The sequence below is a fragment of the Planococcus citri genome, chromosome 1, assembly GCF_950023065.1.
Source record: "Planococcus citri chromosome 1, ihPlaCitr1.1, whole genome shotgun sequence".
In the NCBI taxonomy this organism is placed as follows: domain Eukaryota; kingdom Metazoa; phylum Arthropoda; class Insecta; order Hemiptera; family Pseudococcidae; genus Planococcus; species Planococcus citri.
In genome coordinates, this window is record NC_088677.1 from 28,284,108 (window position 1) to 28,302,810 (window position 18,703).

The 18,703-nt window shown below is 34.0% G+C and overlaps 2 protein-coding genes across 7 annotated transcripts in view; one reads left to right on the plus strand and one right to left on the minus strand.

Annotated features, from left to right (window-relative positions):
• The window catches only part of LOC135831202 (uncharacterized), a 572,431-nt gene that overhangs the window by 474,378 nt on the left and 79,350 nt on the right, over positions 1 to 18,703 (plus strand). The gene's annotated exons all lie outside the window — the stretch shown is intronic.
• On the minus strand, positions 1,215 to 11,119 carry LOC135831194 (probable cytochrome P450 303a1). The gene is made up of 9 exons (XM_065343500.1): positions 10,961 to 11,119; positions 9,382 to 9,560; positions 6,294 to 6,545; positions 5,725 to 6,155; positions 5,528 to 5,636; positions 2,192 to 2,372; positions 1,986 to 2,103; positions 1,755 to 1,896; positions 1,215 to 1,662 (listed from the first exon to the last, which is right to left on the minus strand). Exons 2-9 carry the CDS (start codon positions 9,464 to 9,466, stop codon positions 1,481 to 1,483), a joined length of 1,500 nt encoding a protein of 499 aa, XP_065199572.1. The 5' UTR covers positions 9,467 to 9,560; positions 10,961 to 11,119; the 3' UTR covers positions 1,215 to 1,480.

Here is an 18,703-nt window from a genome sequence, read left to right on the forward strand (position 1 = left end):
AATATAATAGATGCTAAAATATACCTGTACTGTAGTTTCAAGTTCGGAAAAATTTATCCAATCTTTAGGCAACATTGCCCAAAGATATCTTAAGTTATATGGTAAACCTTTCTATGAATTTTTTCCACTTGGACGCACCTTCTCGTGTATTTTTTTCAGCGAATAAAAACACCCCGAAAACTGAAATAAAAAAAAAAAAACGAGTCGAAAAAGGTTGTGTAATAATTTTGCAACTTGTAGAGGAGAAACCGAGCCGAGCCGAGCTACCGGTGTGACGTGTAAGTATTTAATTGTTGAATGAGCCACACTCGAATATGAATATAGGGTACATCATGCTGCGGGTAAAATACGTTCAAGGATGACAAAACGGTGTTAGGTTTTTAGGCGGTGAAAAATTACGACGAAAAAGTAACCATTTGTTGCGTTTTCACAACGCAAATTCCAACACGTCGTCGGTTCATTTTAAACGTAACCGTGTCCTGCGGTGTTTGCGAAATTAACGCGGACTTTAATGAAAATTTACTTTCGGCTGTTTTCCGCGCGCACAGCCACACAGAAAACTCGTCTCTGATGGACCACCTAGTTATTGATACTATTCATTAAATGGCCTGATATTCATTTAATATAATAAATTAATGGCCTTACTTTTGTCGGACTTGGAATAAATGAAGAAAATTCTAATGAAAAAATTCTTACACGATGCAGCGTTCAGCGTTCGCAGCGTTTCTCGGTTTCTAGGATACGAGTGTGATTTGTCGTATTTGTATTGCGAAGAGCGAGAGTTTGATTAGCTTATTTTATTAAAACGTGTGCGCGCCGAACATGTCCATTTCTAAAGTAATTTAGCTTCGTAGCTCTCGGCTCTCTTAGGTGTGATCCTACGTTGAATTAATTTCGAATTTCCACCCAGAGTTCAAACAGAATGTATTTCGAAGACAGATAGGTCAGTATATGACCTCTGAGGTAAATTTTTCACGTTCTTCGACTTCCGAATTGAGAACCACTAAACTAAAAATTTAATAATTTTCCAATGTGGCAGCTCAATCATTTTTGGGGTTTCTCGGATGGGTCTATTTAAAGCCCAACTACGTCAAAACAGTGAAAAAATCCCCCTTCCCTAAAAAAGATAGTGCTGAAATGCTTAGCCAAAAATATCGACGTTGACCCATCAAAATGGTTTCAAGTTTCGACAATAAACCCGCGTAGCTCAATCGTGTAAAACTAATGTAAATATTTATTTAAAAACATTGAAAATTTACATACCTACTAAGAGCTTAATACTACTGAAAAAATTAAAATTTTCTAAATCATCAAAAATCTTAACTAAATTTACATTTCCGTAATATGCCGTATTCTTCGAGAAATAACGCCACAACGAGGGCTTCAAAAATCTATTAAATGCTGATCTGCAATTTTTTTTAAGACTAGAGCTGCAGGAAAAGTTCTGATGGCGCGTTCTTTTGAAACAATTTTTTCCTTTCTACGATCGCAAAGTTACATAAGCGTTGAATTCTCCCGGCGAAGGGGTCACTCCATCTACGCCATTGGTGCTCGGAGGTGCCTCGTTTGACGGAACGCTGAAGTTGTATTTTTGAAGTAAAGATGCAGTGAATAGGAATATATTAGAACGAGCTAATGTCTGTCCCATGCATCTGTGTTTTCCTGAATAAACGAATTAAAAATACAAATAGGTATTAAAAATACGAACGTTCAAAAATTCGTTCTTGATGAAATGTATTTGTTTATTTTTTTACCATATCCGAAAGGTAGATAGTTATCCGGTACGAAAACTTTGCCTTCGGCGTCGATAAATCTGTCTGGTCTGAATACTTCAGGATCGTCCCAGAAACGTTTATTCATAAGGACACCGTTGAAATTAGCGATCACCATAGTATCCTAAAAAAAATCAGCTATTGAATTAGTTTTGTTACATTAATGAGAATATGATTAGATATATGTATTTATGTAGAATTATCGATGTGTACTTTAGGGATATGATAACCCTGCAGAGTGGTGTCGCGAAGAGCACGATGAGGGATACTGAAAGTTCGACCCATGAATACTCGTACAGATTCCAATACAATCGATTCCACATAAGGCATACTAAAAAGAAAAATTGGTGAAATACATACGTGAAATTTTCTAGAATGGAATGAGATTAGGTATGTAAGTTAAGGTAACTTCAACTTACTTTGGACGATCGTTCAAAGTTGGCATTCTCTCTCTGCCTACGACTCGATCAATTTCTTCCTGAGCTTTACGTTGTACTTCGGGATATAACAACATGTACAGAAAACCGAATCCGAGCGATTTACTTGTAGTCTCAGATCCAGCCATGAACATGTCCATGCAAATGGCCAAAAGTTGCGATTCTAAAAATTTTTAAAAATAAGGTTATTTACAAACTTATGGCGGCACTGGGGGCAAAAAATTGTATTATTAGAACAAAGCAATGTTTAGGTAAATGGACAATGTCTGGTACCCTCACGCTGAAAGATTTGGATGCGAGGGGCGAGGGAGTATTCCTTACCCGATTAAGGTACCTCTCTCCACAACCTAAAGAAATGCAGTATTTCTGTCAAACTGAAGGAGGAAAATATCGTCAAATTATGAAACACCTACCAGCAGTATTTCCAATAAGAATTCGATAATGGATATCGACGATATTTTTTTTTGAATACCAGATAAAAAAGCTTCAAATTCATGAAAAGAAAAGAACTATATGCTGCGAGAGAAAAATAGGCATGTTAAAGAGGCGTAGAAGGATAAGAACGATGAAATTGTATTTTGGAGTCAGCGAGAAGAAGCTTGCCGGATTTTGAGGAATTTTAAAAAATTGAAGAATTATTCAAAAAAGCTCTTTCAAGGGCATTCTTTAAACTTTCTTTAAATGAAATTTGCCAAAAAAAAAAAAAAAAAAAAAAAAAAGGTACTGCTGAAGTGCCACAATTGTGAATAGATGTACTCATTTATGTCAAAATAGTCAAAAAGTCTCAATTTTGATCAAAATTCTCAAAAATTTCTCATTTTAGTCAAAATTGTCAAAAAAATTTTATTTTGGTAAAAATTTCTAATGCTTGCCAAAATTGTCAGAAATTTTCAAGTGTGATTATAATACCTATGGTCAACAAATTTTATTTTCGGTCAAAATTGTCAAACATTTAATTTTGGTCAAAATTGGTCAAATTGTCAAAAATTTCTAATTTCGGTCAAAGTTCTCAAAAATATTTACTTTGGTCAAAATTGTCAAAAAATTTTGATTTTGGTCAAATTGTCAATAATTTTCAACTTTGTTCAAAATTGTCTTTCAATTTAGGTCAAAACTGTCAAAAAATTTTCAATTCTAGTCAGAATTGTCAAAAATTTCTAATTCTGTTTAAAATAGTCGACAAAATTTTTAATTTCGGTCAAAAATGTTTAATTTTGATCAAAAACGTTTAATTTTGATCAAAATTGTCAACATTTTTCAATTGTGGTCAAAATTGCAGGAAATGGTTTTTTTGGTCAAAACGTCAGAAATTTCAAATTTTAGTCCAAATTGTCCCTAATTTCTATTTTTGGTCCAAATTGTCAAAAAATTTTAATTTTGGTTAAAATTGTCATAAATTTCTAATTTTGGTTAAAATTGTCAAAAATTTCCAATTTTGGTCAAAACTGTCAAAAATTTCTAATTGTGGGCAAAATTCTCAAGAAAATTTTATTTTGGTAAAAATTGTCAAAAAGTTTCAATTGTGATCAAAATTGTCAACAAATTCTATTTTTGGTCAAAATAATGGTCAAACATTTTTAATTTTTGTCAAAATTGGTCAAAATTGTCAAAAGATTTTTAATTTTGGTCAAAATTGCCAAAAATATTAATTTTGGTCAATATTCACAAAAAATTCACTTTGTGCAAAATTGTCAAAATTTTTTGATTTTGGTCCAAATTTCCAACTTTGGTCAAATTTGTCTTTCAAAAATTTGTAATTTTGGTCAAAAGTGTCAAAACTTTTCAATTTTGGTCAAAATTGTCAAAAAAATTTTATTTTGGTCACAACTGGCAAAAAACTTTTATTTTGGTCAAAATTGTCAAAAAATTTTAACTTTGGTCCATATAGTCAATAATTTTCAACTTTATTCAAAATAGTCAACAAAGTTTTTAATTTTGGTCAAAATTGACAAAAATTTTTAGTTGTGGTCAAAATTGCTGGAAAAATGTTTTTTTTTTGATCAAAACGTCAAAAATATCTAATTTTGGTCCAAATTGACAATAATTTTCAACTTTGGTCCAAATTTTCAAAAAATTCTAACTCTGGTCAAAATGTCATAAATTTTTGATTTTAGTTAAAATTGTCAAAAATTTCTAATTTTGGTCAAAAATGTCAAAAATTTTCAACTTTGGTCCAAATTGTCAAAAAATTCTAATTCTGGCCAAAATGTCATAAATTTTTGATTTTGGTTAAAATTGTCAAAAATTTCTAATTTTGGTCAAAAATGTCAAAAATTTTGATGATTAGTTGATCACCTATTATTTCTCAAAACGTCCGAATATTGTTCAAAATTGTTTCTAAAAAGTCTTCCTTTTTGTTAAAAATCCCAAAAAATCCTGAACATACCAACCAAAAAAAAAGTCTCGTTTCTGTGTCAAAATTGACTAAATTTTTTTCATTGCCAGAACTGTTGGAATTGCAGAAGTTCTGTTTTTTTCTAGAACCAAAATGGCCGAATAGACGCCCTGATTCTTCGCCAAAAATTTTTAGAATTCCAATTTCTGATTTTTCCGTCAAAAATATTGAAAATGATTTGTTTTTCTTTTTGGTCAAAATACATAGCATAGTTCTTTGTCCAAATTACCAACAACAAAAAAGTGGTGTCTTTATAGGTAAGGAGCGATTTGAATATTTTTGTGGGGGCGGGGAGGTGGAGGGTGCAATGTTGATTTTTTTGTGAAACACTCTCGTAAGCCCTTACAATATGATCCATGTTTTTAATCAAAATCGATCAGCTAGAATTTAATTGAAAAATGTATAACTAATAGTCTTACTCGAGAACGGTACTCAATGCGTAAACCTGAAACTTTGACGATCAAAACACTGCCAGAGTTTCGTTTTCACCATTCTTATCCTTTTATATGTACTTTTTCAATGTTATATTATGACCCCGTCAGTATTAATGTTAGGCAAAACATTAAACGTGGCATAACTTGTTCAGTTCTTTTGGATCTCCTATGGATCTCCCATAACTGGTATGTCTATATGTATACTAAACACACTAATATTACTGAATGATGAAGAATATTTTTTATGATCATCGCTTACGCCTTCAATATGCCGAATAAGCAACTTATTTATCTTAGGTGAGTTTCGCAGAACACAATGATAGGATGGGGAAGTGGAAATATCACGATTACAAGTCATTCACGAATCTCTCAATACCTAATTTTTATGAGTGTTATGCAAGATTATAAATAAATTGAACTCATATTCTAAGAAAAAGGAGTAAGCTACAAAATGAATATAACTTATGAGCTTACAACGAGACAACTTACCTGAAAAACTTGTTCCTTTATTTTGAGAGTGCAACATCTGTATGTAAACATCCATCAAATCACGAGGAGAATTTTGTTGGAAAGTATCTTTATGATTATCGAGTTCAGCCTACGAAAAAAAATATAAATAAATAAATAAAATCTTTCTTTTTTTGATCAAAGAAAGTAAGTCTACGTTTATAAATGAATATACATACCTTGAGAAACTTCCAAACTTTTTCATGAATGTTAACAAACGATTTGTAGCCAGATTTCTCAGGAGCAACGTAACGTAAAAACGGAAACTGGCTGAAAAGCGCTCCAACCATATCAATATTTGCGAAAAGTTCGGTCAACAGAGACTGTAAACTTTTCAATTCTCTGTCTTCGGGACTGTATCTGATGCTAGCCAACATGGACCACAAAGTATTCAAGACGTAAACGCTGAAAGCATCTCGCATCGGGACAACGACACCGCCTTTTTTATCCGCCTCGAGTTTGAGCTTTTGATCGAACATTTCGACTAAAGATGCAGCCTCGGTTTGTACGAGATCGGACATGGTTTTCTTTCCGAAACCGAATTCTCTCAAGTGACGCATGACGAATCTACGTTGTTCTTGCCAAAACTCTTCGTCGGTTAATAGAAGTCCTATTAGAGAATACAAAGTGTGTGAATTTTTCGCATAATCGACGTTATTTTATGGAGCACACGATGTTACACAACTGCAATTATGCATTATGTGTACGTGCATGTCTATCGATTAAGTATAATATTAAAAAGTGAAACCTCTTCGTGTTCCCCATGTTCTCGTTTCGTAGAACGGTCCTTGCGGTCGTCCGTCCAGTTCTTCCTTGGTGAGCATTTCTTTGATCGCTTCGTATCCGAAACAAACTACTTGTCTGTCTTTGCCTACACGTAGGCCCACTATTGGTCCGTACATGCGAGCTAATTCGGCTGTCGCTCTGTATAAGTAACCGGTTTGATCGCGGAGTTTTTTCACCATTAGCATGCTGCCTACGATTGGAAGCCATTCGGGACCTTTGAAAAGAGTTCATGATTAGATAAAATAATAATTGTAAATATGAATTTAAAAAAATAAAATTCAATTTTTGTATTTTTTTTTTGACCAAAAAAAAAACCTTTTATGAAAGCTCACGAGGAAACCTCTCGAGGTGTCTGCCTTCGATTTGAACAAGATGTCGATTTTTGGAGAGCATGGTTTGAAACTTCTAAAACAATTTCAGTTACTCTGAGTAATTTTTTGATTTTTGACGAATTTTGGTGAATTTTTGAAAATCCAAAATTGATCATTTTCGTCGATTATGCAATCATGAAATTAATATCAACTCCTCCGAACTGAATTTCACTATTTCAAGCAAATTCTGGAGTTTCAGCGCCGTTTTCGATTTTTCCGAATTTTTTAAATTTTCCCAGAAAACGTGTGAATTAATTTGGGCAGCGGAAATCGAGTTAAGTATAGCTTATGCTCGATCAAAAAAGCACACTCGAGGCGTCTGCCTCGAAATCGTTCCAAATATGAATAAACTCTTCAAATAGGTCGAGCATAAGCCTCAACTCGATTTTTAGCTGCCCAAATTAATTTCCAGGACATTTGGATGGATGCTAAATTCCGAAGAAATCGAAAACCATGCTAAAGCCTTCAGAATGGCTCAAAATTGGGATATTCTGATCGAGGAGGGGGGGGAGTAGGAAAAATACAATCCTTCGTGCAAATTTTATAAATTATCTTCAAACATAAACTATTTTTGTTTATTTGTACGATGGTTGAAAAATCGCACTCAAGATGTCCAACTGCAAATCGTCTCAAATGCGGATAAACTCGATGAATGAATCAACAAAAGCCACAACTCGATTTTTTTTATGCTCAAGTTAATTTCCACGTCTTCTGGAGAAATTTCAAAATTCAGGAGGAATCGAAATTCGTGAGAGGCTCTAGAATGGTTCAAAATTGTGAAATTTGGATTTGTAGGGTTGCATTTCGACGAGTCACAGCCATTGATGCAAAATTTAAAAATTTCTCTACGAACAATTCAATATTTTAAATTTTTTTCTGACAAGGGCCCACTTTGATTTAGAGGAAAGCAAGTCAGATTGAAAGATCGTGTCCTAAAACTCCCGGATCCAAAATTTCAGGTTTCAAAGTTCATTTTTGGATTTTTGGCGAATTTTTGAGCAATTTATTATAAAAAAAAATCACAGCCATTTTGAGGGCAGTTTTCAAAATTTTTCATGAAATACATACAAATTTTTTGAAGCAAAGTGAACCAATATGAATAATAACTTCGATTCACCTCTCACACATCAATAACTACCTGTCTAATTTAAGAACGTAGGTATAAATTTGGTTGGTGCTCATTGGACACCCTTTCAGCCATTTTTAGTGAGCACTGCAAAATTCCTGGAGTGTGAGTTGAAATTTGAGTATGTGTTCTAAAGTTAATTTTTTGGCCCCCTCAGATCTATTTGAAATTTCCGGAAAAAATTATGAAAATTGCTGGGAGGCTCTATGAAGTCTAGAATGGTATAAAAGTAGTAGTTGTTGATGTGTGAGAGTTGAATTAAAATCACATTGGTTCTTTTTGCTCCGAAATATCTAAAAATTGCCCTCAAAATAGTATTTTATAATGTTTTTAAATTTCCAAAAGGTAATTAAAAATGCAAGATGAATTTTAGGACCAGCAATTTTGGTATCGATACGCGAGTTTTAGGACATGCTCTTGTGATCAAGCTTGGTTTCCCTGGCAAAAAATCATCGTCAAATTACCTCAATTTAAGACGCAGGAAAAGTTTCAAATTTTTTGGGCAACGTTAGACCCTCCTTCCCCAACTTGAGCTCAAAATTTTGAAAATTAAAAAAAATCATGTGCCGAAAAAAAATTGTTTTTTTCAGCTTAGGTTCCAATTTTAAAATCTTAAGGAGATGATTACAAAATTGTCATGTTTTAATGAAAAAAAAAACAAAAAACAAACGAATATTCTGAGAAGTTTTGAATTTGGCAAAAATGAACGATGAACTTTTTTAATGACTTAAAAGCGATCATATATGCAAGTACCTACGTAAGGTGTCAAAAGACAATGAAATTTTTTTTTTTTTATTTTAAAAAATTGGAAATTTTTCAAATTTTGAAAGCTTTGAGCTTGATTGGGGGGGGGGGGGCGAGAGGGTTGAATGTTGACCAAAAAGATGAAATTTTTTCTACGTCTTACTGAGGTCATTTGGCTATGATTTTTCGCTAGGGTTCATCAAAATTCGAAAAAAAAAAAATTGAAAACGATCCACCCTAACAAATAGGTAGGTACATTTTTCTAGACAGGTCGAAAACTATCCAAAAGTCTTTCATTTAGACACCTAAATTAATTTCCACGGTTTTTGGAGAAATGGGAAATCGTGGTGGAGGCTTCAAAGTTGTCAAAAATGGTGAAATTCGGTTCGGCGATTCCAGGACTAATTTCCTTCGTCGTTTCCGAACAAGTTTTAGGTACATTTTCTAAAAATCAGCCTAAATCGCCGAAAATAATAAATTTTGGATTTTTAAAATTTTGAAAAAAATAAATTTGGGCAGCTGAAATTTTGGTTTTGGGTGTTTCAGACCATGATCTTAAAACAAATCGATGACCCATTGTGCAATTTTTTGTTTGATTTGACAATGAATGGCCCACTACAACGAAATAAATTAGGACGTTTCTTACATTTTGCTGGTCAAATATGTACCTACCTGGCTTCTACTAATTAAATAACCAAGTTCTTGACGAACATTTTTTTCAAAACACTTAGATGAGAAAAAATAAACCCTCGAGATGATTCATCTCAACTTTCATATTGGTCATAATTGCTCTAAAATATCAATCTTACCTGGCGGATAATTCTTCGGTTTCCTCGTATCCAGATAAGCCAGCAAGACCAAAATCAAAACGAAGAATATCGCAGCGAACCACATTTTCAACAGCTAGGTAGTTATTCTATGCACAATAATCTTCCTGCCTGAGAACTTCACTTCCGCATGAGACCAACGTACTGCTCTAAACAGCTACCTATATATTTCCAACACAATAAAATGTACAAAACAAAAGGTTAGTCACCCATCTTCATACTCGTATTCCAAAAAATTTTGGTAAAAAATATAATTCCAAGTTCAAATTCCACAAAACGCAATGTCCAGAGAAAGTGAAAGCAGACAAGAGGACTAGTTTTATAATCCGGATTCCCCTTCCGTTTATTCCCTCTTTTCTCTCATCCGATATAACGTAATCGCCGAGATGTTTACTGTCAAATATCGAGAATAGGTATGTTGTTTTAGTACTTGCATATCCTCTTTTCTTCGCATTACGCAACTAGTACCATTTTATCTTACGTTTAGTTAATTTTGTTACGCAATTCGATGCACCTAGAACCAGTTTCTATCTATTTCCTACGTCTCCTCGTCCGTCAATTAGGTTGCTATAAGCCTATGTTATTTTGGACCCGGTTCTAAAAGGGGAAAAAATTCCTATCTATAGAATTTGGGCAATGAAATGGAGATCGCGTTGCTACCTACATATATAGTTGAAACAATGTATTAAAAAGTGCATATGTACGATTTATCACGTAGACACTCGTGTTCATCGAGTAGCATTAAGTATTATGTAACTCAAAAAATGTAAATGCACGCTTGCAAGAATAAAAAAGTATTTTCAATAATGCACCTGTGCATATAGATTTCAAACAATTACATTAATTGGATCGTGAAATGTTATCATTAATATTCTGCCCACCTGATGAGCAATTAAATGGTAATAACATTATAATACAGCACGTGGCTACGTGACTGGGTGCCCGAAGTCTTAATTAGAATGATTCATTCTTTCAATTTGCAAGTTTGTAAATTTTAATATCCAATATGAGACGAGTAGGTAAGGCAAAATGCCAAATTTTGATCAGAGTGCCAAAATTTGAACCCCCCTTGTGCAGCACTCGTGATCAAGATTTGACTTAGCCTCGATCATTCATCTTGCATATTTTATCCAGAAAAAAATAAAAGTGATCTAAACGTGTCTGGCAGGCAATGAATTTCACAAAAATAATGAAAAAACAGTTTGTATTTTGAGGTAATGATTTTTGGATCTACTTATATAGATATATGTTTTCCCCCCTCAAAACCATTGATCAAATTTAAAAAATGTTGAGATCGGAAAATGTTAGTTTACTTTTCAAATTATAAATTTTTCCAAGCTTTTACTCTCACTCCTCTCGGGCTACTCAAGATTCGTTCCAACTTTCTAAAGTTTTCAAAAATAATGTTCAAATTTTTCAAAAATGGATTTTTTTTGGCAGATGAGATGGATAACCGCCCTTATGAATTCTTGCTGCAATGATTCCGTAACAACGCCAAAAATCAACGAAGTAACTTCGATAATCTCGACTTTTTATAAATAAAATGACACATTGAACGTACCTATCGTGAAAAAAAACCGCAACAACATAAAACCAATGAACTCTCTATTAAACAAATTAATACACGAATCGGCAAATTAAACCTCGACACTAAATCGGAAGCTAGATCATCGTTGATCATTGAAGCACTACAAACAAGCACAGGTTCTCTCGCGTGATACCCCCCTTTTGAAGTAGGTAACTTCCATTTTTTCCAGCGCCCATCCCAACCTCTCTCGTATTTTAATTTGTTTCAACTTTCACCCGCGTACGTCGTCGTCTGTACAAAAACAGAATACGATCGTGTGATCTTCATCACGTTGATTTTTTGTCATTCACGCTGCATCTTGATCCATGTAGGTGAATAGGTGATATAATTTAGCCGAATTTCGACTTCCTCTCCGCCGCCTGTCGCCGCCCTCAATTTTACAACGTGTGTACTGCGAATTTGTAATAATACGATTTCTGCAGGAAGTTATGTTCGCTTTCGATAGAAATTACCTACGGGTTTACTTTGCTTCTGGATTCTATTTTTTTTTGTACAGGTAAGTGTGGGAAAAACATAGATAAAAGAGAAAAATTGCGACGTATTAACTTAAAACTCGAAGCGAGGACATGAAGTTTTCAAGAAGTTGGTTGGTTTCGTTTTGTTTTTGGCCCAAAAAAATAAACAAAGTAGCAAAACACCATTTAGAGGAGTAAATATATGAAGGGAGGCGGTTGGAAATTTATTTGTGGGGATACCACATATGAATATCTACAACAATACTAAAATTTTTTAAAAAATCTGTTCACATGGAGCTGAGAAAATAATTTTTATTGTAATTTCAGAAAATAGTCCAGTCATTTTAGCAAAATTTTTAGTCGAACCTCGGAAAAATTGGGGGAAAGCTGAATTTCACATTACTTGTTCAGATTGGTCTCTAAAACAACCCATCAAAAGTTGCACTCCGCAACTTGACCGCTACCCCCGCAAGAGGCCATTAACCTTTGCCGATAGAGAGGTTTTTCGGGTGTATCATCGAAATGAAGGGTCCGAGAGGGAAAATGTTGAAACAAAAATTGTTCTACACAAAATTTCCTATTAGCATGACCAATTCAGTTGAAATATATTTTTCAATTTTTGGTAAATTTTTTAAAATCAAATTTAGGCCAAAAATGAGAAAAAAATCAAAATTTTCCAAATTGAGCTATAAAGCTAAAATTAGGATACGTCCCGGTAAACACGCCGAACGCGAATCGCCGGCGGAAATCGCGGTCGCGAAAGTCGTGTTCGATTTGCCGGCGAATCGCCGGCGGAAATCGCAGTGAAAAAAATGAAAAATCTCGTTGCAAAAATCGTAGGCGTATCGCGGGCGAATAGACGGCGGAAATCGCAGTGAAAAAAATGAAAAAACTCGTTGCGAAAATCGTAGGCGTATCGCCGGCGGATTCAGCAGTGATATTTTCAACGCGATACTCGCGTTCTATCCGCCGGCGAATCGAACGCGACAATCGCGCTGAAAAAATTTGAAAAAAACACTGCTGAATCCGCCGGCGATACGCCTACGAATTTCGCAACGATCTTTTTCATTTTTTTCAGCGCGATTTCCGCGGTCTATTCGTCGGTGAATAGAAGGCGAATTTAGTAGAGTTCTTTTACAATATTTTTCATGCGATTTTTGCATTTGTTTCGCGTTCAATCGAGTGAGCATTCAGATGTTCTTACGCAAGCATGCAATAATGAGCAGAATGTTGTGTTTTTTTTATCTTTTCGTTCGTGTTTATTTCAAATTGGTTTTCTGGTGTTGAATTTTGATTAATTTTTTTGGAGTGATAACGAACAATTTTTTTTCGTGGTGTGTACATAGAATAAGTTTTTCGGCGATGAGTCAGATTGGAATTTTTTTGTGATTATTTCTAATGAATTTTTTTTAGCAATTTTTGACACTTTTTTGTGATTTTTAAAATAAATTTTTCACTGTACCTATTGATTCAAATTTAATTTTTTTATTCAGCTTGGAATTTTTCATGGTGATTTTGAACTGTTTTTTAGTGATGAATTCTGATAAATTTTTGATGATTTCAAATGGATTTTGTATGGTGACTTAGAATAATTATTCTAAATCTCCATAATTCAATTTTTGTGTTTTTGGTTATTTTAATAAATTACAATTGATGTTGTTGCATTCTTGTGTGAAGTGATTTACCCAAGTATAGGTACTTCATCGTTTTTTCTTTTGTTATTTCCTAGTTTGTCTTCCTACATCAGAATCAGAAAGCATTCTTCACTTAATTTACTCGTTATTTATTTTGTTTTCTTGATTTTTAATTATGTAAACAAGTAAATTACTCGTAAAATTAATTGAAGAATACGTTCTGATTCTAATGTGGGAGAAAAAACTAGGAAAAACCCAAAGCAAAACATCATTGCGATTATCGCCTTCGAATCGCCTTCGAATCGCGTTCTGATATCGCTGCGATTCCCGCCGACGAATCGCCTTCGAATCGCGTTCTATTTCAACAGCGATATCGCTGCGATTCCCGCCGGCGTATCGCCTTCGGATTTCGCTGCGGAAAAAGCGGACATTTTCGCCGGCGATTCGAACGCGATTCCCGCCGGCGATACGCCGGCTGCCAATACGATGATCGCCTTCTATTCGCTGGCGTATCGCGTACTATGTGTTTACCGGGGTATACCCTATTTTCAACCTGCCAAATTGATTAGAAACTACATTCAAACCATTTTGAGCAGTTCTGGAGCCTCCAGCATATTTTTGAAACTTGAAATTCTCACCAAATATCATCAAATGAAGTTGGAAAACGGAAATTCACGCTGCAATCCAATTTAAACACGCCATTAAGTCGACTGCTGGTAGGTTTTAGTCATTTTGTTGCTACCTGCAACTTTTTGAAAATTCTTGGAGCCTCCAGTAGATTTTTGAAACCTAAAATTCCTATAAAATTTTATCAAATGAAGTTAAAAAGACGAAATTCATTCTGTAAACTAATTTTAATACGCTATGAAGTCGATTGCATAGTAAATTTCAAGTCGTTTTGTAGCCGTCAGCGAGTTTTTGTAAATTACTGGAGCCTCCAGTAAATTTTTGAAACTTGTAATTTCTACAAAATTTCATCAAAATGAAGTAGGAAAGCCAAAAGTTAATTCGGATAGATTTTGTGGCATTTTTTGAAGAACGGAAGTTTTTAAAAATCTACTGGAGGCGCCAAAACGGATTGAAACTGCCTGCGATCCACCTCAACATAATGTCAAAAATGAGGTGTCTCCGTTTGGTAAAATTTTATGGAAATTTTGAGCATTGAAATATCTGCCGGAGGCTCCAGTAATTTCCAGAAAGTCGCTGGAGACTCCAAAACGACATGAAATCTACTAGCAGTCAACTCCCTAGCGTATTGAAATGAGTTTACAGAATGAATTTTAGCTTTCCAACTGTTTTTGATAAAATGTGGAAATTTCAAGTTTCAAAAATCTGCTGGAGGCTCCAGAACTGCTCAAAATGGTTGGAAATGATTTCTAACTGATTTGGCAGGTCGAAAATAAGATATATCCCAAATTTCAATTTGGTAAAATTTTGATTTTTTTTCTCAACTTTACCCCCTCTTTAGTAAATAGTGAAATCGCCATTTTGGGAAAAGTTGAACTGGTCATGCTGATAGGAAATTTTGTGTAGAACAATTCTTGTTCCAACATTTTTCCTCTCGGACCCTTCATTTCGGTGATACAGCCAAAAAACCTCTATCGACAAAGGTTAATGACCTCTTTCGGGGGTAGCGGTTTGATGGGTTGTTTTAGAGACCAATCTGAACATATAATGTGAAATTCAGCTTTCCCCCAATTTTTCCGAGGTTTGACTAAAAATTTTGCTAAATGACTGTACTAAAAGGAGGGTTTTCAAAAACGAAGAGAGGGTCTGGGGCCTGGGGCCTGAAACTTTCCTCGCGGAAGTTTTTCGATGTTACCTCTACCTACGAGTACTATTTACCATGCGAATAGCAACCTCAAAGCTCTCTGGCGCCAAATTACCATTCTTATCCTCCTATGGTCTTTTCAAAAAGGGCATAATTACCATTTCATTTGAAAATTCCCTTCTTTGGCAGTTTTCAACCGATTTCTTTCAAATATGCAAATATGTTGGATATCCACAAGGGTTATTTATGGAAATTTTTTCAAGCACATCGTCTTTTCAGAGGTGCAATTACGAAAAAATAATACACATGTTGTGTACCTACTCATTTTTTCAGAATTTCTTACACCGATGGAAAATTATCAAAAATACAAAATACTGATTTTTTCATGATTTTTCCAGCTCAAATTAGTCAATTTCGACCGAAATTTTTTTTTCTCGCAAATACATATACCTATCACAAAATACGTCCAACTACACCATCAACCCGAATTCGGACCAAATTTGTTAATTTTTTCTGTTTCATCATTTTTACAAAAAATCTATTCGTGCCATTTCGGGAACCCCTGAACCACCTACCGAATCACCTACCCGACCAAAATTCATCTATGCACTAATAATTATCAACTCGAAAAAAACCACGAAAAAAATCAGTTGTTGCGCATAAGATCTTAAGAGTGAGCTGTGGAATTTCTCATTTTCTACTCTAAAACTCGACATCGCGAATCTCGGATTTGGAAATCCAACTATTCGACGAATCTAAGCGAGTAAAAAATTACAGCTTTCGACGTCAAAAGATATTTAAATACCCGTATCCTCGCCCTCTCCTCCACAAAGAACATCATATCGCCTTTTGTGCATATTTTTGCATTATCCGCACGTGGAAAATAATTCGCGCTATTCAATTCCGTACCTACAAAAATACGAGTATTTCTTTTTGATTGAAATAGCGAACACTCTGACCAAAAAATACTCCAACTGGATAGTTCACTTAATCAATATTCATTATCGAGTATTTCTTTCATCTCGTAAAACCATAACTGATCTCATATCCGTCAAACAGTAACAAAAACTATATTAAAATTTCAACCCACGAAATCCGACCAAATTAAACATCTCCGAGCTCTCTTGACGACCAAATTTCGTCACGTCGTTTTCTTTTTTTTTTTCGAAAAAAATAAACAACCTAATCCATATCATTGAATATTCATAAAAAGCTCTCTCGTAATCATTTACTTCTTGCATTAAGCTAAACTTCATAAGTTTTTCCATCTGAAAAAAGAAACTCTACCGGAGGATGAAAAAAAAAACGCTTAATCCCATCAATAAATTAGCAACTCGGCTCTTTTTCTTCTCGTTTTTATCGTAATGAACGCTTCGAAGAATTTGAATTAATTTGATTTTCGACGTTTTATAAATATAATTCCGTTAATCGATAAATTTTTGATTTTTTTCGTGACGTTAATGTTGAAATAAATAAATAAAAATAGAGAAATAAAATAGAAAAGTACCTAATGGACAATTTAAAATCGCGAGAAAGCTCAATTAACTGTTGATATGGCAGAGGATCAAGGAAGTAAAAGCTTCCAGCTCTAAATATTCAATTCGTTCGTTTTTTTTTCAGGTTCATTTCAAGTTTTGTGACGTATTTCTTTTTTGTAATGTAAACAGACAATACTGAAAATTACAGCACGTACTTATAAGTACAAATGATTTTTTTTTTTTTAGTTCTCAGAAATCTCCCAAAAACTTGAATAGGATTTTAAACCAAGTTTGTTTATTTTTTATCTGCCATTTTGTCCTACAAAATGTGGAAATATCAACGCTAAAAAATTGACTAACGCCAAAATGAAACTTCCATTTTTTTTTTTGTACAACGGTGAGATCAGGAAAAAGTGTAGGTACCTACGCTTTGAAAGCCTGACAAAGACAGCTATGACGAAAATAACGCCAACGACTCTATGAAGATTACTTGGCAAGTTACAAATTCACCTGTACCACGATAAATTTTTATCGAATAATTAATGACATTTTTTAACACGTAGATGTAAAATTAAAACCTAGTAAATTAATAAATTAAATTACCTACGCAGCCATCGATTATTTTTGACAATAGGATTAGGTACACGAAATTACAATTTTTTAAAAATCTCCTCCTGGACTACTTTCCTATAACTAATACTTTCCTCTTGAAACCCGTAAATTTACCCCGATTGGTTCATCTATAGGTACCCTGTGTATTTTGGTATCTCATGTTTAATATCAATTTAAAGTAACGTTCAACTTTTTTTTTTTTTTTTTTTCGAATAAAGAAACCACATCGTACGATAAACAGTTGAACAGTTGCATGTTGACACGATATTAATTACTTAATGAAATTTTATGCATCGGACATAAAAGAAGGTAACGAAAATAAACGACCGGCATTGCTTTTCATGTATCTATGATAAGAGCCCTAACCTGCACTCGATGTACCCAATTGAAATTCTCTTTTGTCAGCCAACAAATGAATATAGTAGATAAATGTTTGATGAATTTCGTCACAATACATAAACTTCAGTCAACGTTGCTGAAATTTAATCAACCTTAACCTTCTATAGAGGATATTGTATAGTAATACATACAGAGGGCATCTAAAAATCGAAAAGTGCTCCTTTTTGCAAAGTTGCGAATGTAATGGAGGAAAATTCCTCCTACGTGCAGCTAATGGGTGTATAATGTTTCATGAGTGAGTTGCTTCTATAACTCTGATTTCTTGTGAAACTGCCAAATTTTCAAAACTGATATCTGAAGATGGTTAAATTTGGAACAAATCTATTCTTATAGGGTTTTGAAGAGACTAGATGGGTGAAAAGCTGGAATTTGTGATTTATAGACGAACGTTCTCATCTTGAAATTTGAAAAAATTACAGTGAAGACTCATTTTTATTTCCGTTACACCGAAATAATTTTTAAAAATGATTCGAACATCTCTCAAGGGCACAAAGGGGTCAAATTTGGATCAAAAGTTAAACAAATTTTGAAAATAATATGGCATACAAATTTATTCATTTTTCGGATTTAATCTTTTGATAAGAAAAGGAGGAGAATGAAGCTGAGGGGGAGGACACCGAGAAATTGAAAGTAAAAATATATGAGTAGGTTGGGGTGGCCCTTAACTACATACATGGAAAAAAATTGGCGATTTGTTCTGATCCTAATTCTCAAAACTCGGGCTACGGCGGGCCTCTCAATTTTAAAAAATTTAAAAAATCCAACTTCGAAGAAACATTTTTAAATTTCAAAAATTTTATGTTCTGGCATCTCTAAAAAGTCTCTTTTGAGTGAAATGAACTCTCATGACGATATTAGCCCCCTCCTTAGAAAACCAAATTGCCCCCCCCCCCAATGGTTGAAATTCGTACGCTCATTTTGTGTATTTGGGTAACTGCTGGCATCAAAATTCATAGGACCCTATTAGAAATTTCTGGAAAAAAGTTATTCAAATTCTAAAATCTCAATATGCTCTCTCAAAAAAAATTTCTCGCTTGAAAAATATTGTTTTTTCACTCCCCAAAAAACGAATTTTCGAAAGTTTTAGACCTCGCGTCGATCAAGCCTGTTTATTCTTTCTTTTTGAAAATTGAAATTTATAAAAAAAAAACATCATTAGAGCTTTTAAAAATTTGAAAAAAGGAAAAATAAGAATTTTTAAAAGCAGAAAAAGTGAGAATTTTTAAACCTAAAAAATGGCATTTTCATCGCTTATTTCTACACATTTAAAAAGGCTATAGGTGGATAAGTATGGTGAATTTGCCCCCGAGAGCTTCAGGGTTGATATTTGCATGGAAGGTTGGTACCCTTGAGCACCTTCCGTCACG